We start from the raw sequence: 15,427 nt of genomic DNA on the forward strand, positions 1-15,427 counted from the left end.
TGCTCTATGTGCAAAATATTAATTTTAATGGATTCTATACCAGTTAGACACTGTGATTGACATTGTTGATAGTCTTCTGACACTCAAGAAGTAAGGAAGACAAGTGAAGAAATTATTGTTCATTGGATATAATGATGTCTACTTTGAGATGGATCCATTCTTTAATTAAAAACCAAACCAAACAAAGCTATTTATCAGGTAATCTATGAGTGCCAGGCACTGTCCCAGGCAAGGGGATCCATTCTATGAACCTGAAGTACTGTAGAGCAGAGAAGAAAGTCACCCTGCTTAGTCTTAGACTGGGGCCACGTGACTTCCTCTGTTTAAAGCTTGCCAAGAAACTAATTACACTTTGGCTCCCACATAAGTCTGCCCTCGGGGAGAGAATAGGATGGTCACATGCATTTCCCACTTTCTGGCCCTTGTGACTGTTCATTTCTTAATTAAATAAATCAACTGGCACTCAGCCAGCCGAGCAGTCCCTGCCCAGACATAGACTTCCATACTTCAATGGCTGGTCCTGGTCAGAGCTACCTCTTGCTGCATAACCAAACATATGCTACTTCATTTTCTTAAAGAAGCAATTGTAATGCAACATGAAAAGAGAGGCTTCAATGGGCAACTTAAAAGGGAGGGGTTTAGGGTTTTTATGATTATTCCATTCTGGATACTATGTCACGTTTTTTGTTTTCCGTATCTTTCATTGTTCATCTATGTTAAGAAACATTGTCACATTGAATTTTATGTAATAAGTTAATTTAAATCATTTCTGGAACAATTGGTGATTTCAAATCCTGGTTTCCCCACTTAACAGCTATGGAGCTTAGGGAGTTTATATTGCTATGACACAAGAGTAATGCCTACTTCACAGTACAGGAGCAAGAAATAAATAAGATAATCCCTAAAGTGATTACGACAAAGTAATTATTAGTACTGAAACAACACACCATTTGCATGTGCGTATGTGTGTGCTCTGTCTGGAGGAACTGAGATGTCTGAGATGTTCAGGTCATGGTTAAAGATTATACATTTGTTAACACAGGAGAGAATATTTCTTCAGTGTAGAAGAACCAATCCTCTGAGAAACAAAAGTGTGTGCAGCTTTAAGGAGTTACCAGCGGCTCATGCTATGTTAGCAGAACACGATAGCGAGAGAGTTCTTTGACTTTCTGAAGCTCCACAGCAGAGGTCCTCTCATTCCTCCACTAGCTCCATTGCTCTCAGGCAGGAGTGTGATGTGTTAGCATCATCGAAGACACTTGCTCTTCTGATGCAGACACACAGCCCTGCCTTCAGATATCCAGATTTATTAGAATTCAAAACAGGGTTGATGAATCTGTCTTCTGAACATGGTACTACAATGTTCTGATAAAAATGATCTTCAGCTTGTACTGGGAGAAGAAACTTGTACTGGACGAAGCCTTGCCCTTTACTTTTCTCTCATCTAGCCACAAATGCACTTGCACTTGTGTGCACACAGGCACACACACACACACACACACACACACACACACACACACACACCACACACAATCTTTCGCCTCCTACCCTGTCCTCCAGTCTACCAATGAGTCCAAGGTCACGCAAGAGTTTTCTGAAATGCTGTTCTACTCCTGTTTCCTTCATCACAATTCTGCTTTGCCTCAACCCTCATTCCTGACAGGGAAATAAAGAACCATAGCACCTATGGTGAACACAAATATTATTATAATCTTAGGACTCCTGTTGTTGCAAGTACCTAGACAACCTCTTCATGTAAATACCATTGTGAGATCAAGACTTAACTAGTCCAAAAGAGGTGAAGTGATTTCATGTGCTGCCAAAAGAAAGTTGGTTCCCTCCCCATCCCAAACCCGCCTGATCCCCCTCTCTCCATCTGTCTGCAGAGGATCGTCTGCACTGCTGGCCTCCAGTGGTACCCGCGTCCTGCTATGATCCACTGTGTCAAAGGCTGTGAGGTGAGTCACAAGATGAGCTGGCTCAGCTTGGGAGAAGTACTTCCGGCTTTGTTTTGATTTTGATGGTTACAATTTACTAGGCGTATTAAGCAGTGCATGCATGCATTGGTGCAGTAGCTAGGAATGAAGAATCATTATACACTACAGATGACAGAATCAGGGTACATACTCAGAAAGTAAAGTCAGTATGTAACAGTGCTGGGAGTCAGATCCAGGCTTTCTTTCTGCAAAACCTACACCCAAATATTATTGGAATACAAGAGATAGGAAGCTGGCCAATCAGAAATGGAATATATATGCAAGCATGAGCACATGAATTCAGATCCAGAACTCACATAAAACAAAACAAAACAAAACAACAACAACAAAAACAAAATAAACATTGTGGTATATACTTGTAATTTTAGCCTCAGGGAGGTAAAGCCAGGAGCATCCTTGAAGCTCACTAACCATCCAGCACAGCTATACATTACAGTGAGATTGAGGTTTAATAAGGGACTTTGGCTGGAAAAGAAAAATATAGAAAGGAATTGAAGAAATTACCTGACATCAACTCAGGTTTTCATACACATGCGCTTATATGCACTTGTCCTTGCCATATGTACCTATGTATACAAGGCAAATAAAGGACAGAAGCTATATTAATGTAACATAAATAATAGGCATTTTAATTGCTATTTAACATTTAACCATTGTAGTACCACTTGAGGTCATCTTTTTTTTTCTTTTTTAATTTCCATTTCACTAGTAACCATTGCTTCCAGATGAATTCTGTTTGTCTCCATATCTTAATTACTTACTATTCCTTCAGTCCCAGAAATAATCTGGCCATGTTTGACTGAATGGTTGCATTTAAATGGAAGATCCTTTCTGATGCTCAAAGTTGCCGACTTCTTGTTCAGCCATTCCCTGGCTCTGGAATTATGGAGAGCCAGCTCTGTAGATAAGTGGCAGTTTAGAGATGGCATCAGCAGGCAGGTTCTTGGGATGCAGCTGTGTTCTTTTTGTAAATTCACTTTATACCTTGGTAGCCCTTTCCTTCTTCCTCTCCCAGTGCCACCCTCTCTCCATTCTCTTCCCCCCTCCCCTTTTCTCAGGAAAAGGGGAGCTCCCTTTCCTATCCACCCCAGCTCACCAAGCATCAGGACTGACTGTGTCCTCTTCCCCTGTGGCCTGTCAAGGCAGTCCCCCCAGGGGAAAGTGATCTAAGAACTAGCAGGTGAGTCCATGTCTGATTCAGTTCCCACTGCACTTACTAGAAGACCCACATGAAGCCTAAGCTGTTCATCTGCTACATCTTTGGTGGGGGCCTAGGTCCAGTTCATGCATGGTCCTTGGTTCATGCTTCAGTCTCTGCAAATCCCTCTGGGCCCTGGTTAGCTGGCTCTGTTGTTTTTCTTGTGGAGCTCCTGTCACTTCTGGTTCCTTTTCTCTTTCCTTCCACTATTTCCCAGGACTCCCTATGCATGGACCAATATTTTGCTGTTAGTCTCAGCATCTGTTTTGAGGAGGATTCAAGCAGAGACTCCTAGTAGCAGAGACCATAGAGACTGAAGAGAACATCCTCTTACTAAACTATTCTTCTAGTAGAGGGTTGGGTAAACCAACCCAACCACAAAAACTTTGACCCAAAATTTACCCTGCCTACAAGACGTACAGGGATAAGGACAGAGCAGACAGAGTAGAGATTGAGGGAACGCCTGGCCCTAGCAAAGACCCACCCTACCAGAGCGTTCCAACCCCTGATGCTCTGAACAATACTCTACCAAGCTTGCAAATAGTAGCCTGTCCTCTGAGAGGGTTTACATAGCTGTGTTCTTGAGGAAAGTCTTCCATGGAAACCAAAGCCATTTCTCTGCATCCAATTCCTTGTCCACTCTTTGTCACTTCCTGAGATATGACCCAATGTTTCTAACAAATGCATAGAAAGAATCATGCATGCCCATTCTTCTCAGATGGAATGGAAAAGAGTCTCATAACCACTCCCAGATGCTTGCCAAAGCTCTGTAGTCTCAATAGTTCACCAAGGAGATTTTAGGTAGAGAACCTACTTCATGCCCTAGAAAAATCTGTGTGCAATAGAAATGTTCTTTAAAGAAATCATCCAAACCAAATCATTCTTTAAAAGATAGGAAAACAGCCCAGGCAACTGTCTTCTGAATAATTTGATGGAATTCCCAAGCTGTGAATATTTCTAACGTGATCTAGCTCTACCTGATTTTTGTACAAACAGGAAAATAGTATCAGAGGATAGACAGCTATACATTTGTACAGCATGGTAGCCACAGAGTAGAAACATGAGCACAGGTCTGCTGACTGCTGCTTTTTCTTCTCTTCCATCTCATTGCCTGTCCGTAGCCATTTCCTATAAGTGTTATAAGACAATAGGGGCCACACACTTCCTCCTACAGCTAGTGACTCTATATGTATCCTTTCCATGTAGCTAGCATGGTATTATTCACGGACTTCTATTCCTTCAAACTTTATCCAGATGGGAAAATATGGCTATGGCCTTGCCCCTGTTGGTTCTTTTCATGCCTGAATCAGTGCTGTGTTTGGGGAAAAGGCATCTTTCATTTCCTGGGCATTCATTTTGCTGAGCTGGCAGTCTGGTCTTTTAGTGTGACAGCAGAATTTGATCCCTTCTTTGACTCAGCATAGAAACCAAGAGACCCTCTTTCACTGCCGAGCACTGAACCCTGACAGTGATGCTTATCGCCTTTACCCTTGCAGGTACCACTCATAGTCTTCTGCCTTTCTCAGTTTAGAGCTAAAACTCTGTGTCTTATCGGGGGATGAAAGGATGCTCAGAAAAGAAATATATTCTGGGACCAGAAACGAGATATCAGGCACCAATTGCCTAGAGTAAGTCAAAATGCAGAAAGGACCTCTGAGTCTCATCCTTGTGACCAAAACTGTGCCCAAGTCAATTATACGCTCATTTATTCAAAGGCCCTCTGAGTGCATTATGCAGTCAGTTGCTATTCAAAGTTCTGGGTATACACAGTTTCAAGCCTGCTGTCACAGAGTCAACCTGTCATATCTTTTGTCTCTCCTATGTCCCCCCGACACCCTCCATTCTATTAATCGTTTTGCTAAATATTTATTGGTCATAGATTTGAAATTTTTGTGTAAGTTGTCAGACATTTTGATAGGAAGTTTGGGGTATAAATCCAGAAGATGCACATCTGATCTGTTGAAAACTTAACGTTGAAAATAAAAAAGACAAAGATGAAAATCTAAGGTTATGTACCAAACCGTATCTAAAATGAGTATAAGAGGGTGTGGGAACATTCAAGGTCCGCTAGAAACAGTATAAGGGTGGGTGGAGGTGGTTTTTGAGTGATATCCTGAAGGATAGATTTGCGTGTTTGTGTGACTGCATTACTATTCAAAGTAGTAACTGGATATGGGATGAATCTCTACATGGCAAGCTTTTCCACTCATCTTTAACAATTTTCTCTCTAGCCCCACCTAATTAACTCCTATGTCTGATTGTGATCCCCATCCTCTAGACCATTTTCACTGAGCAACCTGAGGCAAGATCAAATGCTTTGCTACCATAGCAATAGATGACTATTTGAGTAAAGACCTTTTCATTCACAGAGTATAAGAACTGGATGGGTAGGGCAGATTGACAGATAGAAGAGCAGATAGCTGGATGGATAGGTGGATGGATGGGTGAGTGACTGTGGCTAGGAAAGGGTACATACCTAGGGAAAAGACCACGTGGAGGGAGCCAACTACTCATTTTCCAACCCAGTTTATTCATTCTAAGAAAGGGACTATGATTCACCTTCACTAATTTGTCAACATATTATATGAGGAAGAATTCAAATGGAAAAAAGGCTTGTGCTTTGTTATTGAATATGAATGTAACAATGTGTTGGCCATAGAACTTACATGGCAGTCATTCCTCAATTCACAGTTCTCACAGTTGTGTGTGTGTGTGTGTGCATGTGTGTATGTGTGTGTGTGTGAGAGAGAGAGAGAGAGAGAGAGAGAGAGAGAGTGCTCAGCACTTACTCTTAGCTCCATCTTACTAAAATCTTAGACTCTAAATAGAAAATAATGAAACACAAATTTGGCGCAAAAAGGTTGAATGAGAATTTGGGAGCACATATGCAAAAACAAGTCATGCAGCACAGAATAGACTTATTGTGAACTTAGTTCTCCTCAGGGCCAGCCAGGATGGGAAGGAAGAGTGGTCACAGGTGAATCATGAGAATTGTGCTAGGATAAGATAGTCTTAGAAAAACAGTGACATCTTTCTCATACCATTCTCTTTAGTCAGGCTTCTACATGATTGGGAAGCACAGATGAATTGAACACTGCTTATGTTTTGGGGGAGCTTATAGTCCCCTACCATCATAGGCACCTAAATAAACATATAATATAGTGTTGACAACTACACTGGGGAACCTTGTGTGCGTGTGTGTGTGTGTGAGAGAGAGAGAGAGAGGGAGAGAGAGAGAGAGAGAGAGAGAGAGAGACAGACAGACAGACAGACAGACAGACAGACAGACAGACAGAGAATGAAAGAGACATCAAAGAGTCTCATGGAATCCTTAGGTTCCTATCAGCAAAGATTTTACTCTGTCTTCTTTCCCTCAGTTTTGGAGTAACACAAAGTTCATAGAATTCATTGAAGAAAATAATTAGTGTGAATGAGGACATGGTTAGAATAGATAGGGCAACTGGGGAAGGATGGAAACAAACAAATTTAGATCATGATTCTTTTCTTTTTCTGCCAGTGTGGCTTTGATGTAGTCACTTTGATATGCTACCTTTCCGGGTTTTGGCTTATGAAGTAGGAATAGTTATGATGAGCCCATATGTTTAGAGAAAAATAAGAAGAGACACGCAAAAGGTTAATACTGAGTAGACCTGTATCATGTTAGGAAGGCCACTGTTCATGCACATGTCCTGGTGCCTAATCCCTATGAATCCTCCATTTTTAAGCTTGTAATTCTGATAGTTTTTATCCAGATTCCTAATTTGTCTATGTATAATTCATTAAAGAAATACACAGCCAGAAATGCAAATTTTCCCATGACTTAAAGTAAAATTTACCTTCTAATTCAAGAAGAAAGAAAGGATATATTTTGTGTTTTAATTTTCATATTACAGCAAACAAAATATGTTTCTCAGCATAAGCATATTCCAGCAAGGAAAATATGGCACATAAAAATGTTTGTAAATTGTAAAAATAAAAACTTACCCAAGGGGGTGTTGGGATTGGAAGCCAAGTTGGCTGATGGTGGAGGTTTGCAAGAAGATGAGAGACTGCCAGGCAAGCACAGAGGCCCCAGTGAATGGCTAAGAGCAGTTCGCTCTCATGCCAGAATAATAACAAAGCCTCTTTCCACCACTTCTCTTCCCTTCATAGCCATTCATGGGAGACAATTACTGTGATGCCATCAACAACCGAGCCTTCTGCAACTATGATGGTGGGGACTGCTGCACCTCCACAGTAAAGACCAAAAAGGTATGCTGATGTTAGCCTTCTCATATTGTCACCCTTGTAGCTCTCCAGCCTATGGACCAAAGTCTCTTTTAATGTCATGGCTATGTTAGTCTTCTATCTTCAGGCTCACTATCACTCTAGTTTTTATTCCTTTAGTTAGTAGTAAAGTTGTTATTGTTTACTGAGAGCTAGCTGGTCTTTGCAGAGGTGGTCTTCAAAGCTGAGTGTTGTGCATGGAAGCATATAAATAAAAGAGCAATGCACTTTAAGAACAGACTGGTCAGAGAAGGCCCTGCATAGTGGTTAGTAGCAGAAAAAGAAGAGTTACGGGGGCAAGAACATTTAAACCAAGTGACTAACTTGTAAAAGCTAGAGAGACTGTATATTCTAAGTGATAAATCCAAATCAACGGGTAAGAAAAGTCATGACATCTACACACTTTGAACACTTTATTATCTATTTTGTTTTTCTGCCTGTGGAACTAGAAGTCTGTGAATGGCCTTGTCTGTATATAGGAAGAGGGCTTTTGTTGTCATTTTCTTCCTCCAGCATTAGGATACATACACACAAGTGGCTTAAGTATTTGGACTAAAACAGGAGCATTAGATGAGATAGATGCTCATTAGCTACCGCAAAAAGTGGCCACCTCTGCTAGCTTCCTGAGAAGATCTAGGAGCAGAATTTGAGGCTCAAGTTTAGAGAGGGGTGTGAAACCTGGGAACCCTGAACAGAAAAGCATTCACGTGATGAATGTGCCCATGGGAAACTCTTTGGTGTTTTTAGCCATCTACTGTCTGAGGCAGAAGGTCTTTCATTGTAAGGGATGATTTCCTCAAATATTTCAGCATAAAGAAATGAGAACTGAGTCACTAGAACACGAAAAGAGATAGCTGAGTGCTTGATGACTGTCCCACACGATCTTCCCATTTCATTAATGGAACACCGAGGCCCTAAGGAAGGATGATTTGTGACAGTTGGCAAAGGTTCCTGATGCCAACCTAAGCCCTCTGATATTGTAAAAACCTTAAGAAGGTTGATTGCTTTAAGAAACATGCCTAGCCTATCGGTGGACTGGGGAAGGGGCAAGGGAGGAGAAGAGAGAGGAAGGGTGGGATTGGGAGGCGGCTACAGCTGTGATACAAAGTGAATGAATTGTAATTAATTAAGAAAAGAAAAGAGAAAAAAAGAAACACGCTTAGGCCTCACATTGCTGAGATGGATGAACACATATTCAAATCAGAAAACTGTTAATAGCTGACAAATAAGAATGCTGTGTCTGATTGCATGCGGGTTGATGCCCCAGGTCCCGCCTCTGAGAAAAAGGTATCGGAGGGGTCTGATGCTCTTTGGGTGGATGACACCTAAATGAACATCTGTACAAAGTCCCAATTTATTTCTAATATCAGAGATCAGACCTCTACTCTTGCCTGATGCGTCTAAAACAAAAAGGGGGAACTGTAGAGAGCTGCGGAATGCTATGCCTTAAAGATGGAGCTGGTTTCTGCCTTCCACCTTCCCGATGGTGAGTGCTCTCTGTCACGAACAACTCCACAGTTGGCTAAGGCCGAGGATCTGGCTTGCTTCCATGTATGTGGACCTATCTGCATTGCCCCCGTGGCACGCCTGGGTTGGCTACCCAGAGGCTATTTAAGCTGTGGGCTGGCTTTCCCCGGGGTCCGAGGATTGTTCAATGTTCCTGAATAAACTGCATTGAAAAAAAAAAAAAGAATGCTGGGTTTCTCTGGAATCTAGTCAGTCCCAAGTGGGCAGTATTTTCACAAATGCCTGACCCTTTGTGGTTTTGGTTTTGTACTTTGCTAAAAGACTGAAGCTACATGTTTTCTGCTTAATACAGGAGAATAAAAGCAATTTCCTGTTAATACACTTTATGATTTTATCCTAATAATAAAATAATAAATATCTCACTCTTTGTAAAGGAACAGAAAAATATACTTACTCTTTTGCAGCCTGAAGAAAATCACTGTTGTTTTATTTTAAATATTTTTGTTTGACTGCTTCATACATTTTATGATAAATTCTGGTCACTTTTACTCCTAACCTTCCATCCCTCCCTCACCTGTTGAAACCCTTCTGAACAAGCCCAGCCTCTACTTTCTTGCTTTGTTTTTCCATGTGATTTCCTGCCTGAGCGTGGGTGAGGGCAATGTACCAGTCATTATAACACTGAATAAAACAGCATTCTCTTTTTGATGTATTTTATTTTATGTATTTTGTAAGTATAAAGCGATGCACATCTCTATAAATCAATTCATTGCCAGTTTGGGATCTAACTTCTGTTTACTTGGCACAGGAAGTTTCATACATATAAAGGATCTAAACTTTCAGGTGTCTTTTTTGCTATGTTGTTGTTTATTAGTTGATTGTGCACAGAATTTGTGCTATGTAACCATTTCCTTTAACTCTTGTCTTGAGCTTTTGAGTTATTTTCAGTTTTTTTTTTTTTTTTTTGTGCATGTAAGTATTTTTAGAGCTTCAATTGTTCCTTTAAAAATCATTTCTAGGACTGAGATGACTAGGATTGATGTTATAAGCATTTTTAAGGTTCTTGCTATCTACTTCCTGCTGAATATAACCAATTATAATTCATATTTATCCAAACAGAGTAGTTTGGTTTTGTGAAAATGAATGGTGGATGTAGTTTTATTTTAAATAGATGTTTCTGTAGAATTTCAAGCTTGTCTGACCTCACAAGTTGTTAAACTGGTAACGATTAAAAATTTTATACTATTATAATTTATAAACCAAAACATTATAAAACTGTTTATTTGGGTGCCTTCTTAGGTTTATTACTCTTTTTACAGAATGTTGTGTAGGGAGATGAAGTAATGTGACTGAAGTTCAGGGGTAGCTTCAAAGTTGTTACGTAATTTTTTATGGGGTGTGAGTGTGTTTGTGCCTGTATCTGTGTGAGCATGTGTGTATGAATATCAGTCATCATTTGGGTCTGTGTTCCTGAGTCGGGTACATCTGCAATAACTTCAGACGGCAGGACTCTGATATAAGCACTGCTTCTTCACTAAGGGGCCCAAAGTGAGATCTGTGATGATTCTGAATATCTTTCCTGATCTTTTCTACTCTCGATTCTTTTCCTGTTTATCAGCAGTGCAAATGTGGTCTTCTTCTTCGTGCTGCTCTGTCCTTATTGATGAAGCAGCATATTACATGTGTATATGCATCCAGGCTTTCTTCCCCCAGAGACACTGAGCACCCACTGTCCACTGAGCATCTTCTCCAGACCAGACTGCGTACCTACAGTAGGTCCAAGTGGCTACAGCTCCTACACTTGTGAGACTTGCCTGTGAGGGTGCCTACTGAGAAGCCCTGAGCCAGTGACAGTGCATTCAGTTGTTAAAGACTCAGTTAATGGATGGTGTGGGACTTCAGGGAGGAAGGTCGCCTGAGGATGCATGTTGTTTAACTCTAAGAAGTGGGAATAGAAGGACAGGGTTATGTGACCTAAGAGATGAAGTAGAGAGGTCAAAGGACGCTCGGGACATCTGTGGCAGCGTTATATGTATGTAACATCTGTCGAAGTACAGATTCTAGAGAGAAGAGGGAAAGTATCTTGAATTAACATCATGTGTCCTTCCATTCAAATTGCCCAGTGTACCATCTAAATAAGCTTTAAGCTTCAAGTTCTTGAAGCATCTTTTGTATGTACCTTGCGACTTTCTACAGTAGACTGGTTTGTAGAGGTTCAAAGGCAGGAAAACAAAACACAAACAAACAAAAAACAGGGATAACAAATAAGTAAGTAAATAACCTTATGTGCCAGACCCTCTCCTTGACTCTTCTTTTTCTGAAAATTGAGAATTCTTTATAGATTACCCTGTATTTCCTTCATCTATACTGCCCTTCCCTTCTTCTGTATTTATTTTGTAGATATTAATTATTGAGCCAAGACACTTTTAATCCTCATGCCAACTCTGACAGGTCAATATTATTACCCGTATTGAACAGACAACTAACATGGGCTCCAAATAATTATGAGGCTTGCCCACGTTCACTTGACCAATGATTGGCAAAGTTCAGGTTCAAATCCAGTTCTGTGTAACTCACAGGTCCTGCTCTTTTTTCTGCATAGGGCTGAGCCTCACAGGGTAAGAGTACCTGTGAATAGGGCCTTGTCCTCAGTGCACCTGGGCATGATACTACGAGTTTAGGTTGGAATAGTTTCTGATGAGCCAAGGCTGCTGGGAACTTGGATGGGAACCCTCCCTGTGTCAGATGAAGGCAGCTATCCTGGAAGCAGTGTTGCCTGGCTATCCCCTGACATCCCAGGATGCCCAGCTTGGGGGTGATGAATAGGACAGGGTAAGTTCTTTTTCTGTGTCCAGCTTGCCCAGTAAGAAAGCTATCACTGGAAAGGAGAGGCTTTCTTGATTTAGAGTTCCTGACCTTACTTGTTATGTCTTTCATTCTCACCCTACCCTTGACCTCTCTACCATGGGAGATTCCCTTTCACTGGGCACCGAGTCTGGTACTCAGAAACTCATTCATAAAGCAAGGCTGCTGCAAACACATGAGCTGAGCACTTCCTACACATTTGTAGGATTGTGTTGGGAATCTGCACATAGTGTTTGCAGAACTGTCTGCTGAGGGAGAGAACAAACTCGTTAAGTCAAATGTGAGTACAAGATGACAGAAGCATTTGGGATTAGGATCCCCTACTTCTGGAAAAATATTTGCTGACAGTTGGCTCTGTCACACATAGTGTTAACTACTTTTCCTTGTCATTTCACTTCTCAGTACAGTAGCTCTGTTGTAGATGTTAATGAAACTCAGACTTAGAACGTCTAATGTCATCCAATTGGTAGCTCTCTGATCTCAGATACAAATCTATGGTATTTGATAAATACGTCACTAGCCTTTAACCTTTAAGACCATTTTTCAATGAGCTTGTAACTTGTCAAAGCATCCTATGTTTTTCCTTGTATCAGTCTTGCTTTGTACATATCTATACATTCTAGGCCAATGGTTAAGACAGACTTCCAGGAACTAAGGCTTTCCAGTTACCTAGCACAGTGTGATGTCTTCTTCCTCCTCTGTCTACATAGACACCAGCTCTTCCCCACAGCCACCTTGTAGAATGGCTGTGTGTGTATTCCTTCCATTCTTCCTCCTCTGTCTGTCTGTATACCAGGCCTTGCCCACATTAACCTTGTATGAATATCTTGGGCCAGGTTGTCATACAAAAGCCATATGGTAACACTGGTGGCAGTAGTCTCCAACTGCACACCCAGACACCTGCCTACAGTATGAGGCATGCAGGAAGGAGCAGGGAAGTCTCTGCTTCTTAAGATGCTGGTGTGTTATTCTTGTTGGAGCCACAAGCCACAAATTCAGCACAGCTGTCTATGATGGTTGTTCCCATTTTTCAAAATAAAAACATAGCAATTTTAGTAAATTAATTTAATAATTTTATTCTAAATTAGTAAGCATATGTTAGCATATGTAAGCATATGTTAGCACTAGAAAGTAAGAAGAGAAATTCCCTTACCATGTTCAATATGCTAAAGCTTTACCCTGCAATTCTAGTTGTTTTCATGTTTCAGCTAGCTGGTAAGAGACTGCTGAAGAGTCTCAGGTGTTGGGCTCTGTAGCATGGAGTAATTATCTGTATACTTCAGGCAGGGCATACTCATGATGTGTTCTTATGTCTTGATATCTGGATGTCTGAGGACGTGTCTGGTTTCTTGTCAACCAGTAGTAACTTCAAGGTTAGTAAGCTCAGAGGATATACAGTATCAGAAGAGACCATCTCAGAAGCACATCCGTGTATAGCATCACACAGCTGAGTAAAGGCAATACCTGCAGGACGACCATATCTGGAGGATATTTAGTGCACCTCATTTTGCTCATTGGTTCATTCCAAATTTCAATGCACCTCAACATTTCCCACAGTAGGTCTTCAATACCCACAAACTAATCTTTCTGCAATGAGTGAAGTAATGATAATCTTTGCTATGGGAGAGACACTGTGATAAGCCTGTGCAACAGTGGGCTGTGTTCAACCACACTAAGATTATCTTGAGGATAAACATCAATACTTAGAGTACATCTTGGTGATAATCATATAGAAAATGAGGGGTGTTAACAAAGATTCCTAGAATAGGTTACACGGCAGATGAAATATACCACATCTATAAGGCCTTAGGTGAAAGGTTTAAGAAAGGAGCAAGAACACGGGTAAAGGAGAAAGGAGCATTTTTGGTAGAGAGCACTGACTATACCATGACTCAGATAACAATTAGGGAAATGTGGAGGAAGTCACATCAACCTTTACAGAGCCAGATCAGAGCATAGAGGAAAAAGAAAGTAGCCTAGAGGGACAAGGATTTTATAATGTAAGCCAGTGTCTGCTCATTCTGCAAAGGTTATGGGGAAACACAGAAAGTATGGCAAGTACTGCCCCCACGTAGAGGAAGCACAAATGCTGCCTAGGATACAAGGTGTAGATGCCAAACTGAAAGGATTAGTAGCAGAAACAAGCAGCTAGCCAAGCAGAGCAGCCCAGCCCTTTCATGCCTGATGAGCAGATACCCAAAGTGCTCTGGCTCCCCCCATTCAAGGTTAGCTGTGACATTTTCATGTGGATCAGACGTGAAAAAAAGACTCTTTCAATTTGTTCCTTTGAGGGAAACCAATTAACCTGTCTCAAAATGTTCTCTCCACCCTCACTGTCAGTGTTATCAATATCATCCCCTCCACCATCTTCACCACGTCACTATCGACACCAGCAGTGACATGACCAATATCACCACCACCATGGCCAACACCGTTATGATCATTATCACCATGATTTAATGAACATATGTTTTGTGGAATACACTGTATCAAATATTTTGTTTCCTGGATTTCATATTTTTTGGACAGAAATTTTCCCTAATACAATTATTATTTCCTACATTTTATCGAAAGAAAAACTGAAGCTCAGAAAAGGAAGTGATTTGCTTGAGATCGTAACTTAAGTCAGTCGCAGGGAAGAGTTCAAACCTAAGTTATTCTTCTCCATCTACCAGTACATTTCTTCACTGTACCTACTTACATTATTCATCAAACTTTATCCAAACCTGAAGACTGTACTCTGTCTTGATTGCACTCTACCAGGTGCTGTATCCTTCCTGCTCTCAAGAAACGCTGTTTGTGTGTGTCCTGGCTTCCTCTACCGGGTTTGTTAACTGTTCATATTTGCAATGTACAGCCCACGAGATTCAAGGAGAGACAGTGATTGGCCAAGATGCCACAGCACAGGGTTGGCAGAACTAGAGCTTTCAGACTGCCAACACAGGACATCTCCTGTCTCGCACACTGAAGCTGCTTTCCTGCTGAGTCAGAGTAGAGCACATGTCTGTCTCCCAGCCAGAAACAAGGTCTACAGCCAGAGCTTTGTGGTACATTTGAGCAAGCTGCATTCCCGAGCCATTTGTATCCATGGGTGGAAGGGTTAGCATGGGCAGAAGACCCTTATAGAGAAAACACAGGCCTCGGTACTATCCACTAGCCGAGAAGAAAAGGGAGAGAATCTTTCCTTGACTCATTGATCTGGTCTTGTGAACAGAGCCTGGCACGAAACAGCACAGCTATGTGGTTACTGGGAATCTTCAGATACGATCTGGCCACCATGCTGTGTGACACATTTTCCTTTTTAATTTTAATTTTTATTAATTATAATTTATTCACTCTGCATCCCTCCTGTAGCTCCCTCCTTCCTCCCCTCCCAATCCCACCCTCCCTCACCTAGCTCCACCCATGCCCCTCTCCCAGTCCACTGATAGGGGAGGACTTCCTCCCCTTCCTTCTGATCCTAGTCTATCAGGTCTCATTAGGACTGGCTGCATTATCTTCCTCTGTGGCCTGGTAAGGCTGCACTCCCATCAGGGGAAGGTGATCAAAGAGCAGGCCTCTCAGTTCATGTCAGAGACAGTCCCTGTTCCCATTATTAGGGAACCCACTTGGACACTGAACTGCCATGGGCTAC

The 15,427-nt window shown here is 41.5% G+C and overlaps 1 protein-coding gene across 1 annotated transcript in view; it reads left to right on the top strand.

The window, feature by feature from the left end:
• The window catches only part of Pappa (pappalysin 1), a 252,286-nt gene that overhangs the window by 227,609 nt on the left and 9,250 nt on the right, over positions 1–15,427 (top strand). Inside the window, exons 20-21 of the mRNA XM_021654123.2 lie at positions 1,887–1,958; positions 7,348–7,446. Of these exons, the coding sequence (XP_021509798.1) occupies positions 1,887–1,958; positions 7,348–7,446 (171 nt within the window). The remainder of the gene's footprint in view (positions 1–1,886; positions 1,959–7,347; positions 7,447–15,427) is intronic.

Source organism: Meriones unguiculatus, chromosome 3 (genome assembly GCF_030254825.1).
Source record: "Meriones unguiculatus strain TT.TT164.6M chromosome 3, Bangor_MerUng_6.1, whole genome shotgun sequence".
In the NCBI taxonomy this organism is placed as follows: Eukaryota; Metazoa; Chordata; class Mammalia; order Rodentia; family Muridae; genus Meriones; species Meriones unguiculatus.